Source organism: Ochotona curzoniae, unplaced genomic scaffold, assembly GCF_017591425.1.
Source record: "Ochotona curzoniae isolate NIBS_2020 unplaced genomic scaffold, NIBS_Ocur_1.0 scaffold_4701, whole genome shotgun sequence".
NCBI lineage: Eukaryota > Metazoa > Chordata > Mammalia > Lagomorpha > Ochotonidae > Ochotona > Ochotona curzoniae.
The window spans coordinates 56003560-56026584 of NW_024467122.1; the positions used below are offsets into that span (position 1 = coordinate 56003560).

Sequence of the window (23025 nt, forward strand, 5' to 3'; positions counted from 1 at the left end):
TGCTTACCCTTCCATCCCTCAATGTTTGGGGTAATGCTTAAGCTAAAGTAGGCACAGGATATAAATTTAGTGAATGAACAGATGCCTTCTCCCTCCCTCACCTGCTTGGTTTCATGTGTTTTGCCTAGTTTCACATTTTTTAGAAATGCCAACAGTGTGTCCAGCACTGGCCTAGATCCTTTGGAGAGCTGCAAGGATAGTTATCCCTTGTGATTGATTTTGTACATGTCTTCTTGCTCCCACCCTGATGTTGTGAAGTAGAGAGTGCAGATATGATGAAATAGAAAAATTAAAGCCTTGTTTGTTTCAGGAAAGCTTAGGGCTTACAGATTTTTAAAAGAACGTGTTTTAAACTGCAAATGATATAACAGAAAAATTTTATTATTAAACTCTTCAAAGAATCTAATCTGTACATCTATGCAGAAGTCGTACAGTAAACCTCATAAAGGTTCATCCAACTGTTTTGTTCTTCAGGACACACTTCCTCTTTCAGGAAATGGAAAAATTAATGTTATTTGTTTGAGGGTTTACTTTTGTTGACTTTTTATCTTGAGGTCAATGAGTAAGTGTTGTCTTCCTAAGAAGACCTTAAACATACACCACATTGTTTCCCAAGTTCTATCACGAAATCAGATGTCTTGCAGCAGATCCATAGGTGAACTCAAGTGAGGATGAGACAGAAAATGGGTCATGTTGTGCCTTCTCTGTCCCAGAGAAGCAAGAAGAAAGAGAAGCCTGCAACTGTGGTGTGGAATTGTTGTAATAAACGTTTTCACTGTGCAGAGTGTAGAAGAGTGAATAACTTTATCAACGTGGAGAATGTTTTCCAAATCATGTTGTTGCAGATTATTAGAATTCAAAGCTCTGCACGAAAAGGAATTGAGGATAAAGCTGACACAATGAACTGCACCTGGTGGAGCTGCTGAGTTAGGTTTATAGGATGGGATTCTGCATAACATATTTTCCTTTCCCTACCCGGACTCCCCAGTTTTGTTGTTTCACTTTATTTTTTGCAACATGTGAATGATTATAATTTGTGTTTTAAAATTATCTCCTTACAAAGGAATAAAGCTCCCATGTAAAAAGTCTGGGCAAACTTTGTGTTTTCAAAACACAATAAGAACTTGTCTGTGGAGAATGACTCAATCAGGTAGTTTTGAAAGTGGAACTAATTAGATGGAACGCCACCTGACAAAGTTGCAATGAATAACACTTTTTCCTTTCCTCATCTCCTTCCAATATTTATTATTGAAATCAAGTGACTTTCGTATCACTAGGACTGAGAAGTATACTAAGATAATGAAGATTTTTGCTTTAAATCTTTTTCATTGAAAGATTTTTCTGTTCTCAATTGTCCTTTTTGCTCTCGACTAGCTTTCAAAAATTAATTGATTTAGATTCATTAAAAGTCAGAGTCTTGTACAGTATTTGAACTAGAATTGAAAGCATTTCAAGGCAAACTCAATAGAGATTTATAATTATTACTTGCGTAAATGATACTTTTAAGTGAAGCACATTTTTATTTTCTTGAATTAACAAAGCAGCCAGGGATCTTTATTGGGCCGTTTTTTTTTTCATATTTTACACATATTTAGTGGCTTAAATTTTTCTAGAAGTATTTAATGCTTATGAAAGAATATCCCCAGTTATATTGAGGGATAAAATGTGTGATGCCAATAGTAAGTATTATGAGAAGTCAGAGAAGAGAAATTAGACTGTTGCTTCTTTGAATGCCTGAGCTCCCTGTGGCAACATATGGAGCAATGAAGGAGAGTTTCATGTGGTCCTTGGACACTGAAAGGAAAATTTGCAGCGATTCTTCACAGGGCACATCTGGTCAGGACCCATCACTCACACAGTCTTTCAGCTCCCGTCACTGGAACTTATTCTTTGGTGATAGACTGTGAAGAGAGTTGGCATTATATTCGCTGGGTTTGGCAGTTTCCTTGAATCTGAGCAGAGAAAAACCAAATCACCAAAATGTAGCCAGTTTCACTCAGCCTTTTGATTCAGACGAGTATACACTGCCAAGACCGTAGCATGAAGTATTTGGAGAATGGTGGGGCCAGGCCTCTCAGCCAAGGATGTACATTCTGGGGAATAGAGGTGAGGTTGTCTGTGGAACCAGTCGTGGCAGGACCTTCTGGGTTGTGTTAATGATCACCTGGGCTTGTCCTGGCTATAGTGGGAAGCTGCTAATGTTAGCAGGGAATTGTGGAAATACTAATTTCACAGTAGAAACTTTTGTTTTGGATGAAGACAGGTGGGTCTTAGAATATTAGTGAGGTTGAGAGGTAAAGGGAGAACTATGACTGGGCCTGCTTGGTAAAGAGCAAAGCACAAGACTCCAATTGGGTTTCAGTTTTCCTTCTGGCGTACCACGTCATTACTTTGAGGAAGTTTTTGTTAGTGGTGTTCCTTCATTCGTTAACACTTAAAAAAAACATGTTCTTGGCATGCTGTATATTTTTCACTTAGTGCTATTCATCACAGTCAGTTTAAGTGCTTCTTGTACTTGACACATATCTCCTCTGATAGGATTGTGAGTTCTATGCATCCAGGAGCCAGATGTGCCTGATTTACTGCTGTCTGTCTAAAACCTGAAAGGCAGTAGGTACATAGCAGATGCTCACTGAGTGCAGATATGCAAGCATGAAGGAAAGCATTGAGTTGGCAAAGATTGTAGTTTTGTGCCAAAATGTTGGAACAGAAGTTAAAGTGCTCCCACTGATAGATTGGAGAAACAGCAGGTAGGAGAATATCTCATGATGGGCTATAGCCTTCAGGATTTGTTTTGAGATGTTCATTGGAAGCAAGAGGTACGTTTCACTGAGGGAAGGGATGTGATGAGAGGATCAGAAGGCCCGGAATAAGCATGGGAGATGGCATAAATTCAGTAAAGAAAGGAAAAAATGAGTCATGGAAGGAAATGATGTAAGGACAAGAGAAAGAGAGAATGAGGGAGACCAGGAAAAATAAACTCAATGCTATAGAGGCCAATATAACAGAGTGCTAAAGAATTCTCAAAGGCACAGTTTCAGTAAAGACTAAAAGCACTGAGAAAAGAAGGATGGCTTAGGTGGTGTTTTGGAGACAGGAGGAACGTTTTGGTTGGCTCCATTTGGTAGTTAGTGTAGTTACTGAGGGCTTTGATGAGTACAGCCACTGGTTCTAGCTGTTGAATGGTGAAGTCATGGAGAATTCTACGGCTGTCACTTTTTGAATAGGACTTTTGGTATGGGATGCATCTGCTTATGTTGAAAGATATATGAAGAGGTGAGAAAGGACCGGCTAGAGAGGCGGGAGAATGTGAGCAGGGAAGAAAACTTGATCCTCTGAGGCCTCCTCTGAGCCTGCAGTGTGCTAGTAAATTTTATTATGAGCTTTAGTCTTCCAAAGAGCTAGTGAGGTAGTTGTTAAATGCCCCATTTTACTTCCTGGGGCCTTCAGGAGAGGTGTGTTGCGATGGTTATGAGTGGAGGAGTCCACGTGTGCCCCAACCTGTGTTCTTTGTGTTGCACTCCTTGGCTGTTGGGCAAGAGTGGAATCTATAGCACAATGTGCAGTGTTGCCTTACTAGGAAGCTGTGCTGTGGGTGCAGGCAGAATTGTGTCAGGTCCATTCTGCACAGCTTTATTCTGTGGCCTACAACTAACATGGATAAGATGTAAGGGAGATGAATAGGACTGGAGAAGATCATGTGATGAATGTGGTTATGGCTAGGAGTGAAACATGGGCATGGAAATCACCAACCACTGTGCAGTTCTGGAGAGGGGCTCCACATAGTTATACAAGAGAGGTGAGAGGGAAATAAACCAAGAAAATAAAGAGATATCCACAATAAAAGCCACTAGGTATGATTTCATGTCTGTATAGTTGTACTTATGTATATGTGTGAAAAGAAGGGCTTGCTAAAATGGGTATCATGACAGCCAGCTCATTTGAGTGATTACAAATGATTCATTTGTTTTGATTTTCTTTGGAGGGGGTGTTTCTTAGACCTTTCTATAGTATGCATATAAGTACTTTATATATGTGTGTGTGTGTATATATATGTATATATACACATACATACATATAGCTGCTTCTGTTGTGTGGAAAAGAACTTTTTAAACTAATTGTTATTTTTAGAGAGGACTCAGAGAAGGGATTAAAACATTTTCTTTTTATGGAGCTAGTGAGACAACTCAGTGCTTTCCCCACTAAGGTCTCAGTCCTATCAAATGCAAGGAGAAGATCAAATAACCTCTTGAGTTAAGGTCCTTCTTTTTCAACTCTCCCTACCCTACCCTGTTGCTGGAAGTCTCCATCAGTCTTGGACCTAGGGCTTTTTCTGGCCACGGGCGAGGGTATTTTAGTTTTCAGCTGGCAGTACCTGGAGGTGTTAAGGGGTCAAGACCATGGGGGAAGCCTCAACTGGTCAGGAATGGGACTCAGTGGCTAACGGCCCCAGTTTTGTTTGTTTGCCTCACCTGACTGCTTCAGTGTCCCATGTACTAACGTCTGTCCCATCTCACTCTCTGTTCCTACCCTGGTGCTTCTTGGGATCACTCTGCCTCTAAATTTTGACCTGTGCATTCTTGTCACAGGGTTTGCTTCTGAGAGATACCAGTTGGTAGCTGGGCCCTAGCACCAGTAGTGTTCCATGCCATGACTGGACAAAGCACTTGTCTGCTTTCTTGTCTGCAGAACAAAGACCAGAGCTCAGGAACCTCCCAGAAGTAATATCTGAATGAATGCTTAATGTTTGCTATGGTGAATGTTGACAAAGAACTGCTTTCTCTTGTTTCCCCACTCTGCTACTGAGTGAGGGACTTGTGACAAAATGACCCATAGCCTTGACTCATAGCTTCGCTTTGCAGATGTGAAGTCGGGCCGTCAGCAGGGCCGTAAGTGACAAATTCCCTCATGCAGCTCTGGACTTGAGCAACAGTGATCTTACCCACCCACTTCCCTCATCTGCAAGTCATCTTTCTGTTTCCTGAGCCAAATTTCAAAGGGCTTAAGCGGCTTTCCTCTTTTACTCCCTCAATGTAGTGCAATTCAACGGCTCATGGGCTGTGCAGCTGTCCTTGAGGGCATGTGGTAGATCTCATCCTTAATTGGAATACACACCAAATTGGCTGTGTGGACCCTCCAGCTGAAGGCTAAGTGGACAATTGGGCTAATAGCGAAGCAGGATGCTGCTGGACTGAATGAGGACTTCTGTATGTTAGTGCCTCTGTTTGCAGAAGACAAGCGCATAGGGAGGCTCCCTTTGAAAACTGAACCTTGTGGGCTGCAGGCATCTTTTACAGACTTTCTCCCCATGCTTCACTGGCCCAATTTTCTTGAACCAAGGGCCCGGGGCGATGCAACTGATTCAAGTGAGGATGGGGATGGGAACTTGGAAATCATTCTTGACTGAAAGGTTCTTAGAAAGAACCCACTGTCATAATAGGGGCAGTCTCTGATGTTTTCCCTTACTTTCTTCTCATGCATACCTATTTCACAGTGTTGTTTTACTTCCTACTTTTATAACAAGTGAAAGAGGAGCTGGTGCTGTGGTATAGTAGGCTAATCCTCTGTCTGGTAGTGCCAGCATCACATATGGGTGCCTGTTCAAGTCCCAGCTGCTCCATTTCTCTTCCAGCTCCCTGCTTATGACCCGAGAAAGCAGTGCAGGATGGCCCAAGTCCTTGGGCCCCTTCCTGCACCTGTGTATGAGATGGAGAAGAACCTCCTGGCTCCCAGCTTTGGATCAGCTTAGCTCTGTCCATTAGGGAAATGAACCAGTGGCTGGAATACCTCTCTGTAAAATCTGCCCTTAAAAATACATAAATCATAAAGAAATAAATATAAACCACATTTTGATCCATACAACACTGTTATTTTCGTTAACTCTCATTGTTTATCCCAGTTACATTCTGCTTATATGTTTCCAGAATGTATCATTGTAGGAAATCATTGACTTCAGCTCATTTTTAAAATATGAATATGTATTTTATGCTTGATCTTTTATATAAACCTCTTAGGCTTTCTCAAGTTGTTTTGGGAATACTTTGAAATATGGAACACAAATGAGTGAATTCACTAAATGAATGAGTGAGTGAGTCCATGGTGCTATCAACCCAAAACTGCTAATAGCACTAAGTGTACTAAGCAAACAAAGGCGGAAGAAAGGTCTTCTTAGCGCATGTTCTTGCTTTAAAAGTGGTACCATGCTCTGTGAAATAATTGAACAGGAAAACATAATTCTATTGTTTCTTTTCCAAGTTCTGTTTTAAAATCATTAACTCTTTTCAAATGTTGTGAGCCATAGCTTTAAAAAAAAAGATGATTAATGAATTTAAGAACTTCTGTTATTAACATTCTTCAGAAGTGAGTGGTCCTAACCAAAGCACAATAGTTTTTTGGTAAACCCAACTTCCTGTCGAAAAGAAAGAAAAATCAAATCATCAGCATAATAGAAAAGTAAATCAGATGCACATTTTCGTGAAGACTAGCTTCTCCTTCTCCTGCTTCATTTTGTTGTTTGAACTGTCTGCACCTGCTGTATTTATACCTCAGCAATAAGTTTTATGGGCCTCAGGGTGACAGAAATCTTCATGATGTTGATTATCACCTGCTAAGAAGGGCAATTGTTTAGGAAGAATGAAAGATTTATCTTCTAGACTGGGGTTACCAGGAGTGGACCTGTCTCCAAAGACTTGGTTTGTACTTAACCTTCTCCAGCCAATGGAAGGTGCTTCAGGGTATGATTGGAAGCTGTGTGCTTTTTTCTTGAGGGTGGAGAAGTAGACAGCTCTACTGCTACCAGCCACCTAATGAAGTGTTTTTTTTTTTTTTTTATAAGGTCACCAATAAGGTTTTCATTTAAAATCTAGGACTTTACTCCAAACGCCCAGATACTTAAATTCATTAGCCATTTTCAAAGAGGCATGTAGTAAACAGGAAGTGCTCTAATGAAATCGGGCATACAGTGTCCATCTCAGGACCCAGGTCACATGAGATTTGGATAGTTTTTTTCCTAGACTTTTTGGGAAGGGATATAGTAGGGTTGAACTGAATAAGGATAAAAGAATGAAATTATTCAAAGAAATAGCCTCAGGCAAAGTGGTCACCGGCCAAAAAAAGAAATCAGTGGAAGATTAGTTTTGTGTGTGTGTGTGTGTGTTTTAGGACAAATACAAGTCTGAGCGTCACACAGCATGTTTAATTTCAAACATCTGAACCCAGTATGCATTTCCAAACATTGGTCAAAATTTGGATAGGTTGAATGGAAAAAAACTACCCGGCTTAAAGTTGAATCTGGCTAATTAAAATAGCACATATCGAATTCTGAAATGAAAAATGAAAACTGACCATTATCTTGGTTTCAACTTTCAGCTCCTGGCTAAGCATAAAGGCTTGCAATGGAACAAAATTCTGCGCCTGGAAGAGGTACAGGCCCAACTAGGGATTAGTCTGGAAGAGATGCTGTCGGTCACAGAGGATGCCCTTCATTCTGATCCCTATAGTCCTGAGGAAATCTGCATGTGTCTTGGAATTAGCTTGGAGGAACTCAGAACACAGATCCTGAGTCCAAACACTCGAGATGGTGAGTTAGTTAGAGGAAGATCAGGGTATGAGTTGCCCCCATTTACAGCTGGAAGGTTTTCCAACTTTCTAGTGGATTCTACTGATTGTAAGGCATACTTGAGGGAACTTAGAGAATGCATATACATTGGCAAGATGAACTGTGTAGATCCTTAATAGCTTTATACATTCATTCATTTATTATAAACATTTCCTGATGTACTATATGCCAGGTACTCTGGCTATGCAAGGTGAATAAAACACATGATTCTTGACCTCAAGAGGTTCGTAATTGATTTATCTATTTATTTATTAGGTAAATAAAGAGAGGATTGGGGGAAGATGGAGAAAGGGAGAAAAAGAGAGAAAGAATTCCCATTTGATGGTTCATTTCCCAAATTCTTGAAATGGCATTGTGTAGGCCACACAACGGGATAGAGAGAATTTCTAGGAGAATAGCCTTTCCCTTCTGACTTTAGACATTGTCTAATTTCTTTAATTCATAAAATATGTGTTGTTTTCTCTGGACTGAGTATTGTGCTAGATATTGATATACAAAGAAAAACACATGGTTTTTACCTTATAGTGACTTAGTGTCTAACTCACAGTAAATAATGCCTTCTGTAACTTAGGTATTTATCAGAAGTCTTAAAAATATGGAGTATAGAGTAGATGAGTGTCTGAAGCAGGTGGCTCCAATTTCAGCTGGATCCTTAGTTTTGAAGGCTGTTTGTCAAAGCATGATCCATGAGGGAAAGCTGAAGTTGTTTTCAGAGCCTGGAGAGGTATGCATAGATATCAGGCTTGGGAGACAAGTCAGAAACACACACTGGAGGAAGAGCTGAGGAATCTGGGAACAGTAGATGAGGGATAAGGTAGAGAATGGGCCAGGTGATATGGTTGCTAGTTTACAAAAGGGAAAATTTCTTGGAAACATTTTTTGATGAATGTTCAAGCTGTGCTCAGAGTTTGCATGGCTTGACAGCTTAACTGTACTGTGTTGGGTTGGACACAAGTTTCTTTGCTGGTATTACCACCTTTGCTTACAGCCCTATGCATAAGGAGGCCAGTTCCTGATTGGTTTGGATACTGTGATCTCTAAAGTTATGAATGATAATAATTGGCTTTTGATCAATTACTAGGCCCTGGCATAGATTGTTATTTAGGATCATAGGCATAACTTGTTTACTTTTTGGTTTACATATTACACACACCTCATCCAACTTGGGTCTACAAACAACACTGGAGCACATGTTTATCCTCAATTCAGATGAGAAAACTGAGGTGAGGGAGTTACAAGATTGTTGAGATTGCAAGTCATAGATATTATAGCCACACTCATGCCAGTGTGCACTGTGGACTGGCTCAGCCTATCCCAACCCACATGTATGCGTTGGATGGTGCAGCCCAGCTTGACCTGGCCTTGCACTCACCACCAGGAGCTGCAGCCTAACAGGGGAGTTCTCCATGTTCCCCTACCAAGCCCACTCCCAGCCCCAGATCTTAGAAGTGAATGCCGGTGCTGAAGCATAGTCTGACATGGCTAACTCCTAGTCCTGGCACTCACTGGAGGGTATTGCAGCCTAGCTTAACTGGTCTGCATAAATTCTGACTCTCAGCAGTGGGTACTACAGCTTAGACCAGACTGGTCCATCCCCAGACCTGACTCTTTTTTTTTTTTAAAGATTTATTTTTTAAAATTTTTATTGGAAAGGTGGATATACAGAGAGGAGAGACAGAGAGGAAGATCTTCCGTCCGATGATTCATTCCCCAAGTGAGCGCAACGGCCGATGCTATGCTGATCCGAAGTCAGGAGCCTCTTCCGCGTCTCGCACGCGGGTGCAGGGTCCCAAAGCTTTGGGCCGTCCTCAACTGCTTTCCCAGGCCACAAGCAGGGAGCTGGATGGGAAGCGGGGGCCACTGGGATTAGAACCGGTGCCCATATGGGATCCTGGGCATGCAGGGTGAGGACTTTAACCACTGTGCGCCGGGCCCCAGACCTGACTCTTAATGTGACACAGTGGGTGGTGTGACCTAGCCCAGCCTGCCCCAACCCATCATGTCTCTTGCAAGCATCAGTGAGTGTTGTAGTCTTGCACAGCCAACTCTGCCCACAGCCTCAGCTCTTGTATTCACTAGTGGCAACTGCAGCCTAGCAGAGGAGTCCCCAGAGTTCCCCTATTAGGCCCGTTCTCAGCCTCAGATCTTGTGTGTACTGGTGAATGCTTTGAGTCAGGCTGGAACAGCCGGTCTCAGCTCTCACTGGTGGGTGTTGTAGCCTAGCCTAGCTCTGATTGTCCACAGACCTGGCTCACAGAAATGCTAATAAATACTGTGTCTTTGGCTGGCTGGGCATGTCTCCAACCCCAGCTCTTTTGCTTCTCCGTAGGAGCTGTGGCCTAGCAGGGGAGTTCCCTCAGTTCTCTTACTAGGCCTACTCTCAGCCCTGGATCTCATGTGTGCTGGTGGGTGCTGCAGCCCGGCTTGGCATGGTCTGCCCTCAATTCCAGCCTTTACATGTGCCAGCAGGTGTTGCAGTCTGACACAGCTGGGTCTCCTGCCAACCCCACTCCCACAAATGTCAGATGAGATCCTGTCGGGTGAATTCTGTGGTCCAGCCTAGCTCTGCCCATCACCAAGCCCAGGTCTCAGGCAATCAGCAGGTGCTGTAGTCTCACAGAGGTGAGTCTACAAGTCCCCTACAGAATCTGCCCCCAGATCTGGTTCTCTGGCTTTTCAGTGGGTGCTGGGCCAGCCTCATGTGGTATACCTCCTGTTCTAACAGTCATGACCGGGTACTGCAGCCTAGTTCAGGCCTGCATGCCCCCAAGCTCCAGCTTTGTGTGTGCTCGTAGGTAGCAGGTGATGCTACGTAGCCCAGCCCAGCCCAGACCAGGTCTCCCACAAGATCAGATGCCTTGGCCTGACTAGATAGGACCTCCAGTTTACCCTTTCTAAACCACCCAGTCTCAGCTCACTCATCTAGCTAAGAGTGCAGTGGCCTCGTCTATGGGTGCTCCCAGAAGTCATTCCTCCCATGTCAAATAGACCCTTAACTACTCTCACTCCACACATGTCCCCAGAACCCCTTCCCCAGGCAGTCTGCAACCCCCTGTGTGAGGACTGGGGTAGTATCTTCCAGCCTGGTGTTCTCTGCCTTACCTACATATCTTTAAAAATAATAATAAAATAAAATAGGCAACTGTGCTGGTATACTTGCATAGTTAACCCAAATTTGGCATTAACCAGCTCCAGAATGCCCATCAGCTATTGCCTGCTTTTTTACTAGTAGTGTAACACTTGCCTAGGTACAATGCAGCCTAGGCTGTTGCCCACAACTGGAGCTAAATCTATTTTAAATCTTGTGTATTTATAAGTTGACTTTGGAATTCCTGCACCAATTAAGGGGGGATACTGTCTCACTTTTACTTTGCTTGGCTCTAGTTACACAAGCTCTTTCACAAGGAGTTTGTCTTTTTGTCTTGAGACTAAAGAGAGTTGATGAAATGGGCTGCGTTGAGGACAGTTTGTTTGGGGCTGGTTGTTCCTTGGCGTTTGAGCCTTAGAAGAGGGATTGCCACATGGCATCCAGAAGCTCAAGTTGGCCACGTGGTACATGAGTGCAGTGTAGGACTGCTGTGAGAACTGATAGAGGATGTTCATGTTTTACCCGAAATATGGTTTTCCTGCCAGTGCTGTGTCACAACAGATTAAACCACTGCCTGCATGGCTGATATCTGATATCTGAATCCCAGCTGCTCTGTTTCTGTCCCAGCCTCTTGCTAGTGAGGCTGGGAAGGTAGCAGAAGATACCCCAAGGGCCCCTGAAACCCACTTGGGAGATGTGCACGTATCTCTGGCCTACTGCCTTTGGACTGGCCCAGCTCTGGCTTTTGTGGCCATTTGGAGAGTGGACCAGCAGGTGACAGATTTCTCTCTCTCTCACCCTCTCAGCCACTCTGCTCTTTCAAAACATATATACATAATTTTAAAAATACAGTGCTCATAGACGATCTCAGTTGAGTAAGTGAAAAGCAGTTTGCTTGATCTAATGGAAAATTATATAGATGTTCTGCAGTGTACAAGGGGTCTGTTTTTCAGTAATTTACATTTCTAGTCAAGTTTTTTTAGATAGCAAATAAACTGATTTAGAAACAAGATATCGGCCCTGGAGTGGTGGCCTAGCGGTTAAAGTCCTCGCCATGCATGTGCCAGGATCCCATATAGGCATCGGTTTGTGTCCCAGCAGGCTTGCTTCCCATCCAGCTCCCTGTTTGTGGCCTGGGAAAGCAGTGGAGAATGGCCCAAAGCCTTGGGACCCTACACCTGTGTGGGAGACTGGGAAGAGGCTCCTGGCTCCTGGCTTTGGATTTGCTAAGCTCCAGCCAGTGCGGCCACTTGAGAATGAATCATCGGATGGAAGATCTTCCTCTCTGTCTCTCCTCCTCTCTGTATATTTGACTTTCGAATAAAATAAAACCTTAAAAAAAATTAAGATATTAACTTCTAAATTCTATGGGCTTGGATTAGGTATTGAATTAGTGTATATCCCAAATTGAAATGTCTGGATCCTGACTCTACGTGCCTACCTACTCAGTGCCTGGAAGGCAACTGTGATGGCTAAAGTAGTAGTTGGATCCTTATGACCCCCGTGGGAGATCTGGATGGAACTCCTGAGTCCCACTTTGTCCTGGAGCAGACCCAGCCACTGTTGGTATATGGGGGAGAGAACCAGTAGGTGGGAGTTTTATTGTCTCTGTCTCTACTAAAAATAAAAAAGAACCCATGTATGATCCTAAGAGAGCCATTTGTTCTTGTTGGACTTTTTGAGGAAAAATTTCCCATTGAAAACTAGATGAAGCTCCAAAGGCTGTTTTTAAAATCAATTAATTAATTACTTTTTCATGATATAGTTCCTTAGGCTCAGAGATTTCCCCTTCTACCCCTTTCATCATTCTTGGCATATTTATTTTCCCACCTTCCCACACCCACCAAACTGTGTTGGTTTCTTGACCCTGTGAACTGTGTTGGCATCCTGGATGACCCTAGGCTGCTCTGTTCTGACCTCCATCCTTTCTGGGTTCCATTGGCCTCCCTGGCCGTGATCCTGTAGTTCCTGGATGCCTTAGCACAAAATGCTTCTTTGGTTTAGACTTGTTGGCTCTACCATTAATGGATGCCTCAAGAGAAAGGGCGGGGGGGGGGGACAGGAAAGGGTCATTTATAATAGCTGAACTCATTACTATGTGTTTTCTAGTCTGAGGCTGTGTGATGTGGTTTTCCTTTGCTGTAATTGATTGCAGAAATGTATCTATCTAGTCTGCTGCTTTGGAAACATCTTCTATAGGAAGACATCATCTGTAGTCACCAGCTAATGGAGAGGACAGCATCTTGCTACTATATTATCCTTCTGTGATATTTTGGATATTTTTCATAATTTTGGGTTTCCATATAAGTAAATTTTTAAAAAATATTTTTGAGTACAAAACTGTTTTTCCTATACTTCTTTTGGTTTGTCATGAATTAGTATATTCAAACTGATTGTGCTTCAGTGACAAGCCATTCTAAATTCTCAGTGACTTACTGCAGCCAAACAGATATTTTTGCTCTGCATCTCTTTTGCAAGGCAGCAAAGGGTCTGCTCATGTGAGACATTCTGGGACCAAGGCTTAGGGCAGGCAATTCCACCTCAGTGCCTTTGTCCACAGTCACTGTGACAGGAGGAAGGGAGCATTGCTAATGCTCACTGGCTCTTAAGGACTTTCAGAGACTGACCCCTTACGCCATTTCTCCCTTGATTGGCCAGAGCAAATAACATGGCTGTGATGAACTTCAAAGGGGATGGGGAAGTGCAGTATGAACTTGTGTGAGGAGAACTGGAATATTTGGAAACACCCTAATGATAACCACATTTCTGTGTGCTGTGGAGCTATGACTCTCCTTTTGTCAAATATTGCTGATATCAATAAGCTCATATAGTCATATAAAGTTGACTTTTCTTTTCAGACATCTGGGATAATGACTATTGTTTTAAGACAAACTCCAAGTTATTTTCTCTTAAGAATCAGACAGGCATTCTTTTTTGCACATTTGCCTCATACTGGCATTTCTCTGCACATGGTCTGGTCAAAGCTTCCTTTGTCATGGTGGCTTGTCACTTTCTTCCCTGATTTGTAGTGTTCACACGGTCTTTTTTTGCAGAGCCTGTCATTCTCACATCCTAGGGTGTGGTCAGGGAAGACAGCTTCCCATTGAAGGTTGTTCGCTTCCTACTGCTGTCTTTCTCTTTCACAGTGTGAGTATTCCATCCTTTGGCCCAGAGTCTTTTGAATTTTATATTCTTTTTATGTTTTTTTTTCTTTCATTTCCCACTGACCTACAATGCCAGTGCCAGCCTTGCATTTTGGAAATTTGAATGTACACATGAGATATCTTGGGGATGGTACTAAAGTCTATATATGAAATTCATTAATGTTTCATGTATACCTTATATACATGGCCCAAAGATTAGATTGTTTTTTTAAAATAACTATCATTTCTCAATCTTTTGGCTAAGATCAAGTATAGTAAAAAAAAAAACTTGAAGATAAGTATTGTTAAAGTGATTTTACACATGAATGAACTTTGTGTATATTGAACCATCAGAAATCAAAATTACCATCATCTCAGCCACCCAGATGGACAGTCTGGCATCAGCTTTATTCCTGACTGAGTTTATATGCTAGTGATCCATTTTCTCACACCTTACACTCATCTTGGTGTTAAACAATGATGATTACAATACAACATTAACACGGTGTAAAGTCCACGTGTGCAGAGCGAGTGAGCAGCAGGGGAGTATCACTGGAACATCGGTGGGCTCCTAGTCATTACAGTACTATGTTTTGATGAAAGGTTACCAGATGCTGAACTTTGTTACTATCTTCTTTTCTTTCTTTTTTTAGTGAGAAAAATATCAGAAATAGTTAAGAGACAAGGAGACAGGCAAAATGGTGTTTTGTTACGGAATTTTAAGAGAAAGCTTGAGAAACATTTTTGCTTGTATTGTCTTTATAAAAGATTGGAGTATGAGAGACCACAAAGATGCATGCCCCCAGTTATTGGAACCTCTCTATTATTGTGAAAACAGGGCTTCTGAAGGAATGGTAAAAAGCCTCAGTCTGTCTACCTAGGAAAACAGGATAATTTTGCTTTTTTTGAGAACTTATAAAAAGCTCCCAGAGGAAGGAATATTACATTCTACTTTATTGTGATGGGCGTTGTGCTTCAGCGGTCAGGCTGCCGGTTGATAGGCTTGCATTCCATATTGCAGGGATGGGCTTGAATTCCACTTGTTCTTTCCATCCAACTTTCTGCTAATGTTCACCCTGAGAGGCATTTGGGCAGGGCTTCCATTGTTGAGCCCCTGACACCTGTGTGAAGGACTTGGATGGAGGTCCTGAATCCTTGCCTTGGTCTGACCCTGCCTGGTTTGCAGACATTTGGGGTATGTTCCAGCAGATGAAGAATACCTTTTCTGTCTCTGTCTTTTTGTCTTTAAAACAAATAACAAATCAGTCCTGTTCATTAACACAAGAAATGGCAAGATGCATGCTTCATTTCTATATGTTCATCTTACAAGGGAAAGGAGACAGAGAGAAGGAAGATCAAAAGGGAGCCAGTCATTCGGACAAAGAAAAGAGGGAGGGAAAGGGTGTGAAGTGTGGAAGAGCACATAGGCCCAACACAGGGGAGCCACAAACAAACACATGCTCGTGTGCATCTACTTTCCACCCTGGCCCCCAGAGAGCTGCATTGGAGTGTTCATAAGCATAGAAGGCTGTGACCTGGCATCCTCACTTACCCTCTCAGGCTATCTCCAGTTAGATCGTAAACACCTTGAAGATAGGGATGTCCAGAAGGCGTCTGTAAAAATGAAACATTTTTATCTTTCCCAGTTAGGTACTGCAGTTGAGAAAGTTTGGAAAGTTTGCAGGTGTATGTTATTCAGGAACTTCCATGAGGACTTTCTGAGGAGGATCTCAGCTAGCACAGATCCAAGCTCCCTCCTGACTGTCACTTTGTGCCAGTACCCAGGTTAACTCTGCTCTGCTCCAGGGAAGGCTTTTCAAAAGTAAACCTGGGGTATTGACCTATCAAAGCTACGTGGCACACAACCTGCCTGCACACTGGCTTCAGCTGCTTCTATAATCTGTTCAACTAAGAAGTTTGATTATGTTGGTAATAAATGAGTCTTTTAAATAGAATTTTTATACCTTAACAAGTATTCCATTAAGAGTTGACTCTTCCAGCCCTGTGATAGAAAATGTGCAGCAGCCATCAGTGAGGACAGAAAAATCCTTGTCCTCATTTAATTTAGTGGTTTGTGAAATAAGACCAAATTATTGACACAGGTGTTCTAATGGAAATACTATAACACTTATGGCTCAGATAAGCCCCAAATTTGCCTTTGCCTTTTTTCCCATCCGTTTTGATTCTCTTGCTTTCCCACTGTAATCCAGTGAACAGTTAGCACTGAAACAGGGACACATCCCCTTTCGTGGAATGACCCCAGAACAGGCCTGACCATTGTTGCCTCAGCCTCCGTCAGTTTTGCATTGACAGATTCCTTTCCAACTCCCTGGGCTCCTTTTCAGAGGACTTGACCTTGTCTCCTCCTTTCACTTTCTCAAGACCAAGGCTGTGGGGGAAGATGGAAAGTCAGTAGGACAGAAGTAGGAAATAGAATAATGTGGCTCATCAAGAGAGCAACCTCAGATTCTTCCTGTGGTCATGGGGTGGGAGGAAATGGTATTGATTGGGAATTTGCTATGTTCCAGACCTTCTGTTGAGTTCTAAGTGAACAATGAAGGTGGGGATGGCACAGTTCTCCTGTCATAGCCAGAATGACAAAGGAGCCCACAGTAGTCAGGGAGTGTTAGAGAGGGGAGGATGTGCATTCCTCTGACTATCCTTTGAAAGGGTGGCATCCAACTTGATACTGAAAGAGATGCAGGGGTCACAGAGTCAGTGAGGGTAGGACACCAGCACTGAGTCTTCTCTTTGGGGTCCCCTGTTCTCCCAGGGGATAGGCAGTGATGGAACAGGGTGTCTCAAGTTGGCAGGTAGTAGTTGTAGAACAACCGTATCATCAGAGGTCAGAAAGGGTTAGAAAGGGTTGAGTATTCAAGGAGCTCTTGATCTATCTCAATTCTTGATGAATTGGAATGCAGGGGCCTTCGTTTAGTGAATAATGGAAAACTATGCTAGGTTTTGATTCAGTGAGATATTAGCAGTGGTATGATAAAAATTGTGACTCTGTGTGTGTGTGTTTAGATTTATTTATTTACTTGAGAGGTAGATTTAGAGAGAGAGAAATCTTGCGTCTGTTGGTTTACTCTCCAAATGGTGGCAACAGCTAGGGCTGATCCAGGCCAAAATGAGAGCCTAGAACTAACTCCATCTAAGGCTACCCTGTGGACACTGTGGCCCAAGCTCTTGGACCATCTTTTGCTGTTTTCCCAAAGGTGTATTAGCAGGGATCTGGAACAAAAGTTGAACAGGTTGATCTCAAAAGTGTGCTGCAATGGGATGCTGATGTCACAGGTGGTGGCTTAACTCAGTGCATCGCAGTGGAGTCCTCAGGAACTTGTATAATGGCAACTGTGTCCAGGTCGATTAGAAGTGAAAGGGAGAGCAGTTACAGGGCAGTGCAGTGGTTCAGATTTGCCATTCCAAGGCTGTGAACTGGGAGGGGAGAAAAGGAACTTGAAAAGAAAGGGGGTGCAGGGGCCTCTGGCCTGCTTTGTGAATGACCCCGGGGTTATTTGCAGGAGTTTAGTGTACTGCCCAAGTGTTAAATACAAGTGAGGGCAGCTAGAACAAAAGTTTCAAGATCAGCAGAGCAACATTTACCGTGAAACAGATGTGTGTGGCTGTTGCTGTTCTGGTAGTCTGAGAAAGGGAAGTCATAAACATGTGGGGTGCTGTTACTCTTCGTGGACAAAATGGCATTATGCTGTGGATTTTAAAATATTCACAAATGCTTCTTGGAATGTAGTTTTCCATGGATTAATGTGGTTTGTGTTGAAAGTGCATATGTATTTTTTTTTTCACCAGTGGTTTTGCTTTTAAAAGCAGGTAGTTAAAGATTTTTTTTCCCCCTTAAATGTAAAATGTTAATTTAATTTCGTCTTTGCAGCATGGGAATGGGATACTAATGTGGCTGAAAACAGCAGTTTATTTTTTGTGGGTTTGACCATTTCAGAAACTTCACATTTATGAAAAGTATTATTACTAGGAAAATAAATTTACTACCGCAGTCCAACTTGAGTGAGGTTTGTATAGTGTTTTTTCCATTATGCTGCTTAAGTACTCCAAAGTGGCTGTGCCTCAGAGAAGGGACTTATAACTCCACTGCATAGAAAACAGAGTGCTCTGGAGTGGAGTCTGAAGTGGTTTTGCCCATCCACCTCCGGATTGCTGTTCTTGGAAGCCAAGGTTTCGGTTAGCCCAGTGGAGCTTTCAACTTTGCCAAGGAAGCAGCCAGCAGCATGCAGCTGCAAACTTGTGCAGAGACCGCGAAGGCCATACTTGCTTTTAGCCTCTCACCCAAGTGGTACGAAAGTGTTCAGGGATAGGAGAGCCTCAGAAAGATAAATTCTGCACTTACATGATAAATAATTCATATTTACTCATTTGGTTTTGATTAATTATCCAGAAGGGACATCTTCATCCAAACCAAGTCTGATTGCCAGAACGCTTATCACTTTGTAGCTTAGTATGGAAAGCCAGTGCTGTGCACTGTTCACTAACCTTCATGTGGCTCAGGGACGGGAGCCCCTGCTGGGAAACCGCAAAGAGCCAGAAAGCACGGTCCAGCTCTCCCGGGAGCTCCTTTGTCAGTCTGCAGGCAGTCCTGAAAGTGCCAGCACAGACAGAAGTGGATTCAAGGGGTCAGCAGGTGAGAGAGACTTGAAATTTGCTCCCAGGAGGGAAGCTGTCTGGTGGTCTGAGGAGGAGAGGACAGAGCTGATCAGGTTTGCAGTTTTTCGTCACTGCAGGGGGCAGGTGCTGTTTGGATCTCCTAGCGTCTAGGCCTCTTTCTCATACAGGGAGATCTCTGCAGTGGTTTTCAAATTTAATTTAATTTGAAAGGGGGCAGGGAAGAAAAAGACAGAGAATCAGTTGATAAAATATCTCGATTCCAGTGTCGCAGCCGGAGGGCCCTGTGGGCTGCTGCTGGCTGTGTTCCCTGCTGTCTGCCTCCTGTGCCTTCCAGCCGAGCACGTTCTCCCTGGCTTTCTCCCAGAATGACAGACAATAGCAGCATACAATCTTCATGTGTTTTGTCAGTTCCTTAAAACCTTCAAAGTAAGTTCCTTGGCCAAAGTTGGTATGGGTCCCTACTTGTTTACTCATGGAATTGCTAAAACCTCATAATGATTTATTGTTTCTAATTGTATAACTCTCTTTTTAAAAAAGATTCATTCATTTGAAAAACAGAGTGATAGAGGGAGGGGGGACACAGAGAGGTCCTCCTTCCAGTCGTTTACTTGCTAGACACCTACAACAGCTTGGCTGAAGCCAGGAACCTGCAACCCTGTATAGGTCTTCCACCTGGGGGGCAGGGACGTTAGGTTCTAGGGCCACATGCAGGGAGCAGGTTTGGAAGTGGGACAGCGAGGACCCACATGGGCACTTCTGTGTGTGATGTGAGTACCCCAAGCAATGGCTTACCCTGCTGTGCCATAGTGCAATTATCCCAATTCTTAACCTCAGTCCACTAAAAGATGTATGAACTCAGTGTGTCTGTTGTGTTATATGGCGTGTTTTCTATAACTGTGTATGCACATGGAAGGGAGGATCTACTTGATTCTCAAAAGGCTCTATTACGTTAGAAAGGTCAGGGACCATTTGGATGCAGGACACAGTTTCAGTGTCTTAGTCCGACATGCCAGACATCGTGAACTGGCCTCTGCCTGCCACTCCAGTTGTCTTTCATTGTGTTCCCTTCCTTTGGCTGTTTCTTTGTCTTCATTTTATGCATTAGTCACATTAAAGCACTATTGGTTCTCTAAAAGCACTTCATGTTTTTGTTAAAAGGTTTGTCTATTTATTTATTTGAAAGACAGATATTCAGAGAGAAGGAGAGTCAGAGAGAGAGAGAGGATCTTCCGTCCACTGATTTATTCCTCAAATGGCTACAACACGCAGAGCTGAGTCAATCTGAAGCCAGGAACCAGGAGCTTCTTCCAGGCCTCTTTCGTGTTCAGGGTCCAAAGGACTTGGGTGATTCTCTGCTACGTTCCCAGGCCATAAACAGAGAGCTGGATAGGAAATGGAGCAGCCAGGACATAACCTGGCACCCCTATGGGATGCTGGTGCTACAGATGGAGGATTAGTCTGTTTAGCCACTGTGCAGACCCTGACTCCTCATGATTTTAAAATTGCATGTATTTGCTCTTGATGGTCTTTTTTTGCCTTAATTTGCCCCTTTCTGTTTTTTTTCCTTTACTCTACCCATTTAAAAAGGTTAATTTATAACAAAGTGTTATATAGTATGAGAGAGCGGCAAAGAGATCCTCTCCCTGTCTCTGACAGTGGTCAGAGCTGGGCTAGGCTAAAGTCACCAAGTGCTTCCTCCGTATCTCCCATGTGGGTGGCAGAGTCTCAAGCACCTGAGCCATTTTCTGTTGCTTTTCCCATTAGCACTGAGCTGATCAGAAGCAGAGCAGCTGGGACTTGAACTGGCATTCATATGGGATGCCAACATTGCAAGCAGCAACTTTACTTGCCACATGACAATGCTGGCCCCTACTCTATCTTTTATGGGTTCTAAATCCCTTACCTTAAGTGCTTGGAACCAAAAGTATGTATGTCATTTTGTTGTGTGTGTTTTTTTTTTTTTAAATCTGGGGGTGTTTGTGTAAGTATCTCTTCCTCCCAAATCCAACACTCAAAAAAAGGAAAATTTTTGAGTATCATGTCAAGGTTCAACATTTTGGTTATTGGAGCATTTTGAAATTTGAATTTTCACATTTCACTTTGACATTGCCTGTAACCGGTTTGCTGAATACCAACTCATCTGCTTGTTGCTTCTCTCAGGAGATCGCAATTGCTAAGCTGCATGTTTTCTGTCTACCTGATGTCAGGATTAGCAGCTGCCAAGTCAGGCTAGCAGGCAGTAGAGGTCTCCTGCGGTCAGACTAGCAGGCAGGGGGTCCCCTGCCTAGGTCAGGCTGGCAGGCAGAAGGGGTGCCTCTTTTTTGGTTGCTGGAGGTGGCCATGCTGTTCAGGCAGTTTTGTGAACACTGAGATTGTGAGGACGCTCGTGTGTTCTCTGCCTGTCTTCCATCTTCTGTGGGCTAGCTTTCAGGCCTGTTATTGGTGGAACTTCAGTTTTTTCCAAGTGATTGGCACAACCCCCTTTATTGGCTTCTCTCCTATGTTGTCTCAGATTCCTTATCTTTATTTCTGCTTCCCGAATTTCTGCCACCCGCTTTTAGATTAATTTAGATGAGGATGTCTTCTTGATGCCTCTACTGTAGCCATGAGGAGTTGCTTTAACATCTATTCTTGTTTAATGCCCTCAATGGAAGTAAAGAACATTTCTTATGCATCACAGGTCTCTCAGTTTTAAAACAGGCATTTAGTGGACCCTTTTCAAATTGTAAAGGACATAAGACATGAGAGCTATCTTCAGAACTCTAAAACGCTACCTTGTGTTTATGTAAGTTTGGGTGACAGAACCACAACCAAGGAGCAGAAGTCACAGCAAGACAGGCTAGTCCAATGCAGAACTTTGACTACACAAAATGGAAGCAATGCTTATTAGTGGTAGTAGGCGTGGCTCCTTGTGGCATTGTGACTCCCTAGGGACAAGCTTTGCTCACTCTCCCCTCTCTTGTAAGATTTTTTGGACTCAAGGACCAGAGCAGGTAACCTTGGTGCCCAGGAGGCATACACACAGGTGAGGCAGGCTGTTAGGTAGTTGGTGAAGGTAGGAATGGTGTGAACTGAAGTGTGTGTGTCCTGTCCCAAGTTGCTTATTGCTCCTCGGTGCCTGTGGCTGTGTGGCAGTCAGACCTTTCAGTTATTTTCAAGAAAAAGCAGACCCTGTAATTTCCCATTTTAAAGCTATTGTGTGAATGAAGAGAGCACTGCTATGGCTGGCTATGGCCCATTGGTTGTTGTATGCAGTGTTGGTGTAGCAGGGGATGTTAAAGCCCAGAGAGGCTGGCCATGTGCTGACCAGCATGCTTGCTTCAGCCTGCCGGTTGCCACCCTTGTAACTTCATAGCAGAGAAGCTTGGCTGCTCAGGCCTTTCTCCTATGACATCTCCTGTTACCCCCACTCCCCCAACGAGTCTTTTTCTTCATGCACCTTTAGCATCACCAGTACTCAAGTGAGTGCTGCAGTAGGTCGCTTTCCAGTGGTCTCTTAGTGTGTCTTACCTGTTTAACTGGGTTATAACTTTCTTAAAGCAGGAACATCTACTTTACATATCTTATCTTTGAAGCTTGGTCTGGGTGAGGGATGGAGATCGGAATAACAAGTGGTCAATAAGAGCTGTTGATTAACTGTTGCTACATGGTCATCTTACTCATTGCTTTTTCGTCACTTTCAGTAGATGAGGTAATAAAAAAGAGGCCATCAGCTCTTCATGCAGAATTTTAAAAAATATATTTTCATTTTGAATTTCGAATTATATGATACAATTTCGTACAGGCTGGGATTCCCCCTCAAACTTCCACCCCCCGTCAGATTTTTCCAATTTTGTTACAATAGTGTAGTCCTTCATAAGGAATCATAATTCTGTCAGTCTCTTATTTAAGTGTACCCCAACATTGTTGGTACAGATAATGTCAAACAGTCCAGCATCACATTGTCTACACATGTCCAACAATTTCATTGGGAATCCATCTTTCATCTGTAAGCAGGGATGCATGTTCCCTTATACCCCTATATCTATATATGATAGACCCCAGTACTCCATCACTATACGTTTCCATAAGTGAAAAGCCATGAAACAAGGTCAACAACTGGTATGAGTTAGAGCAGCCACAACAATAACAACAATGATATCAACATCAAATTTCAGCACCATGAAAAATGCACCGCTCAGTAACCAACACATGGATGACAAAAAGGAAACACAAAAGTCTCTTGGGAAAAATGATGCCATCATGTAATCTATGAATCCGTGATGAATTCGACAAGAGAAAAGAAATTATTTGGAATAAGCCAAACTAAAATAAAAAAACACCAAAACACATGGGGTACAGCCAAAAAAGCAAACAAAAAACAGTATGGATTGGATTATTGAAGTTACAGTTTCCATGTTGATTTCCTTATATAAGAGACGCACATCTGGATTGTTTCCATGTCTTTGCTATTGTAGATTGTACTGCTGCAAATACAGGATTACAGATCTCCATCTCATATGCAGATTTCACTTCTGTTGAATATATTCCTAGGAGTGGGA

General features: G+C 42.9%; 1 protein-coding gene across 3 annotated transcripts in view; it reads left to right on the forward strand.

Annotated features, from left to right (window-relative positions):
* The window catches only part of GALK2 (galactokinase 2), a 121657-nt gene that overhangs the window by 77990 nt on the left and 20642 nt on the right, over positions 1–23025 (forward strand). For all 3 annotated transcript variants that reach the window (XM_040968645.1, XM_040968646.1, XM_040968644.1), the window contains one exon: positions 7369–7579. In XM_040968645.1, coding sequence (XP_040824579.1) covers positions 7369–7579 — 211 coding nt within the window. The remainder of the gene's footprint in view (positions 1–7368; positions 7580–23025) is intronic.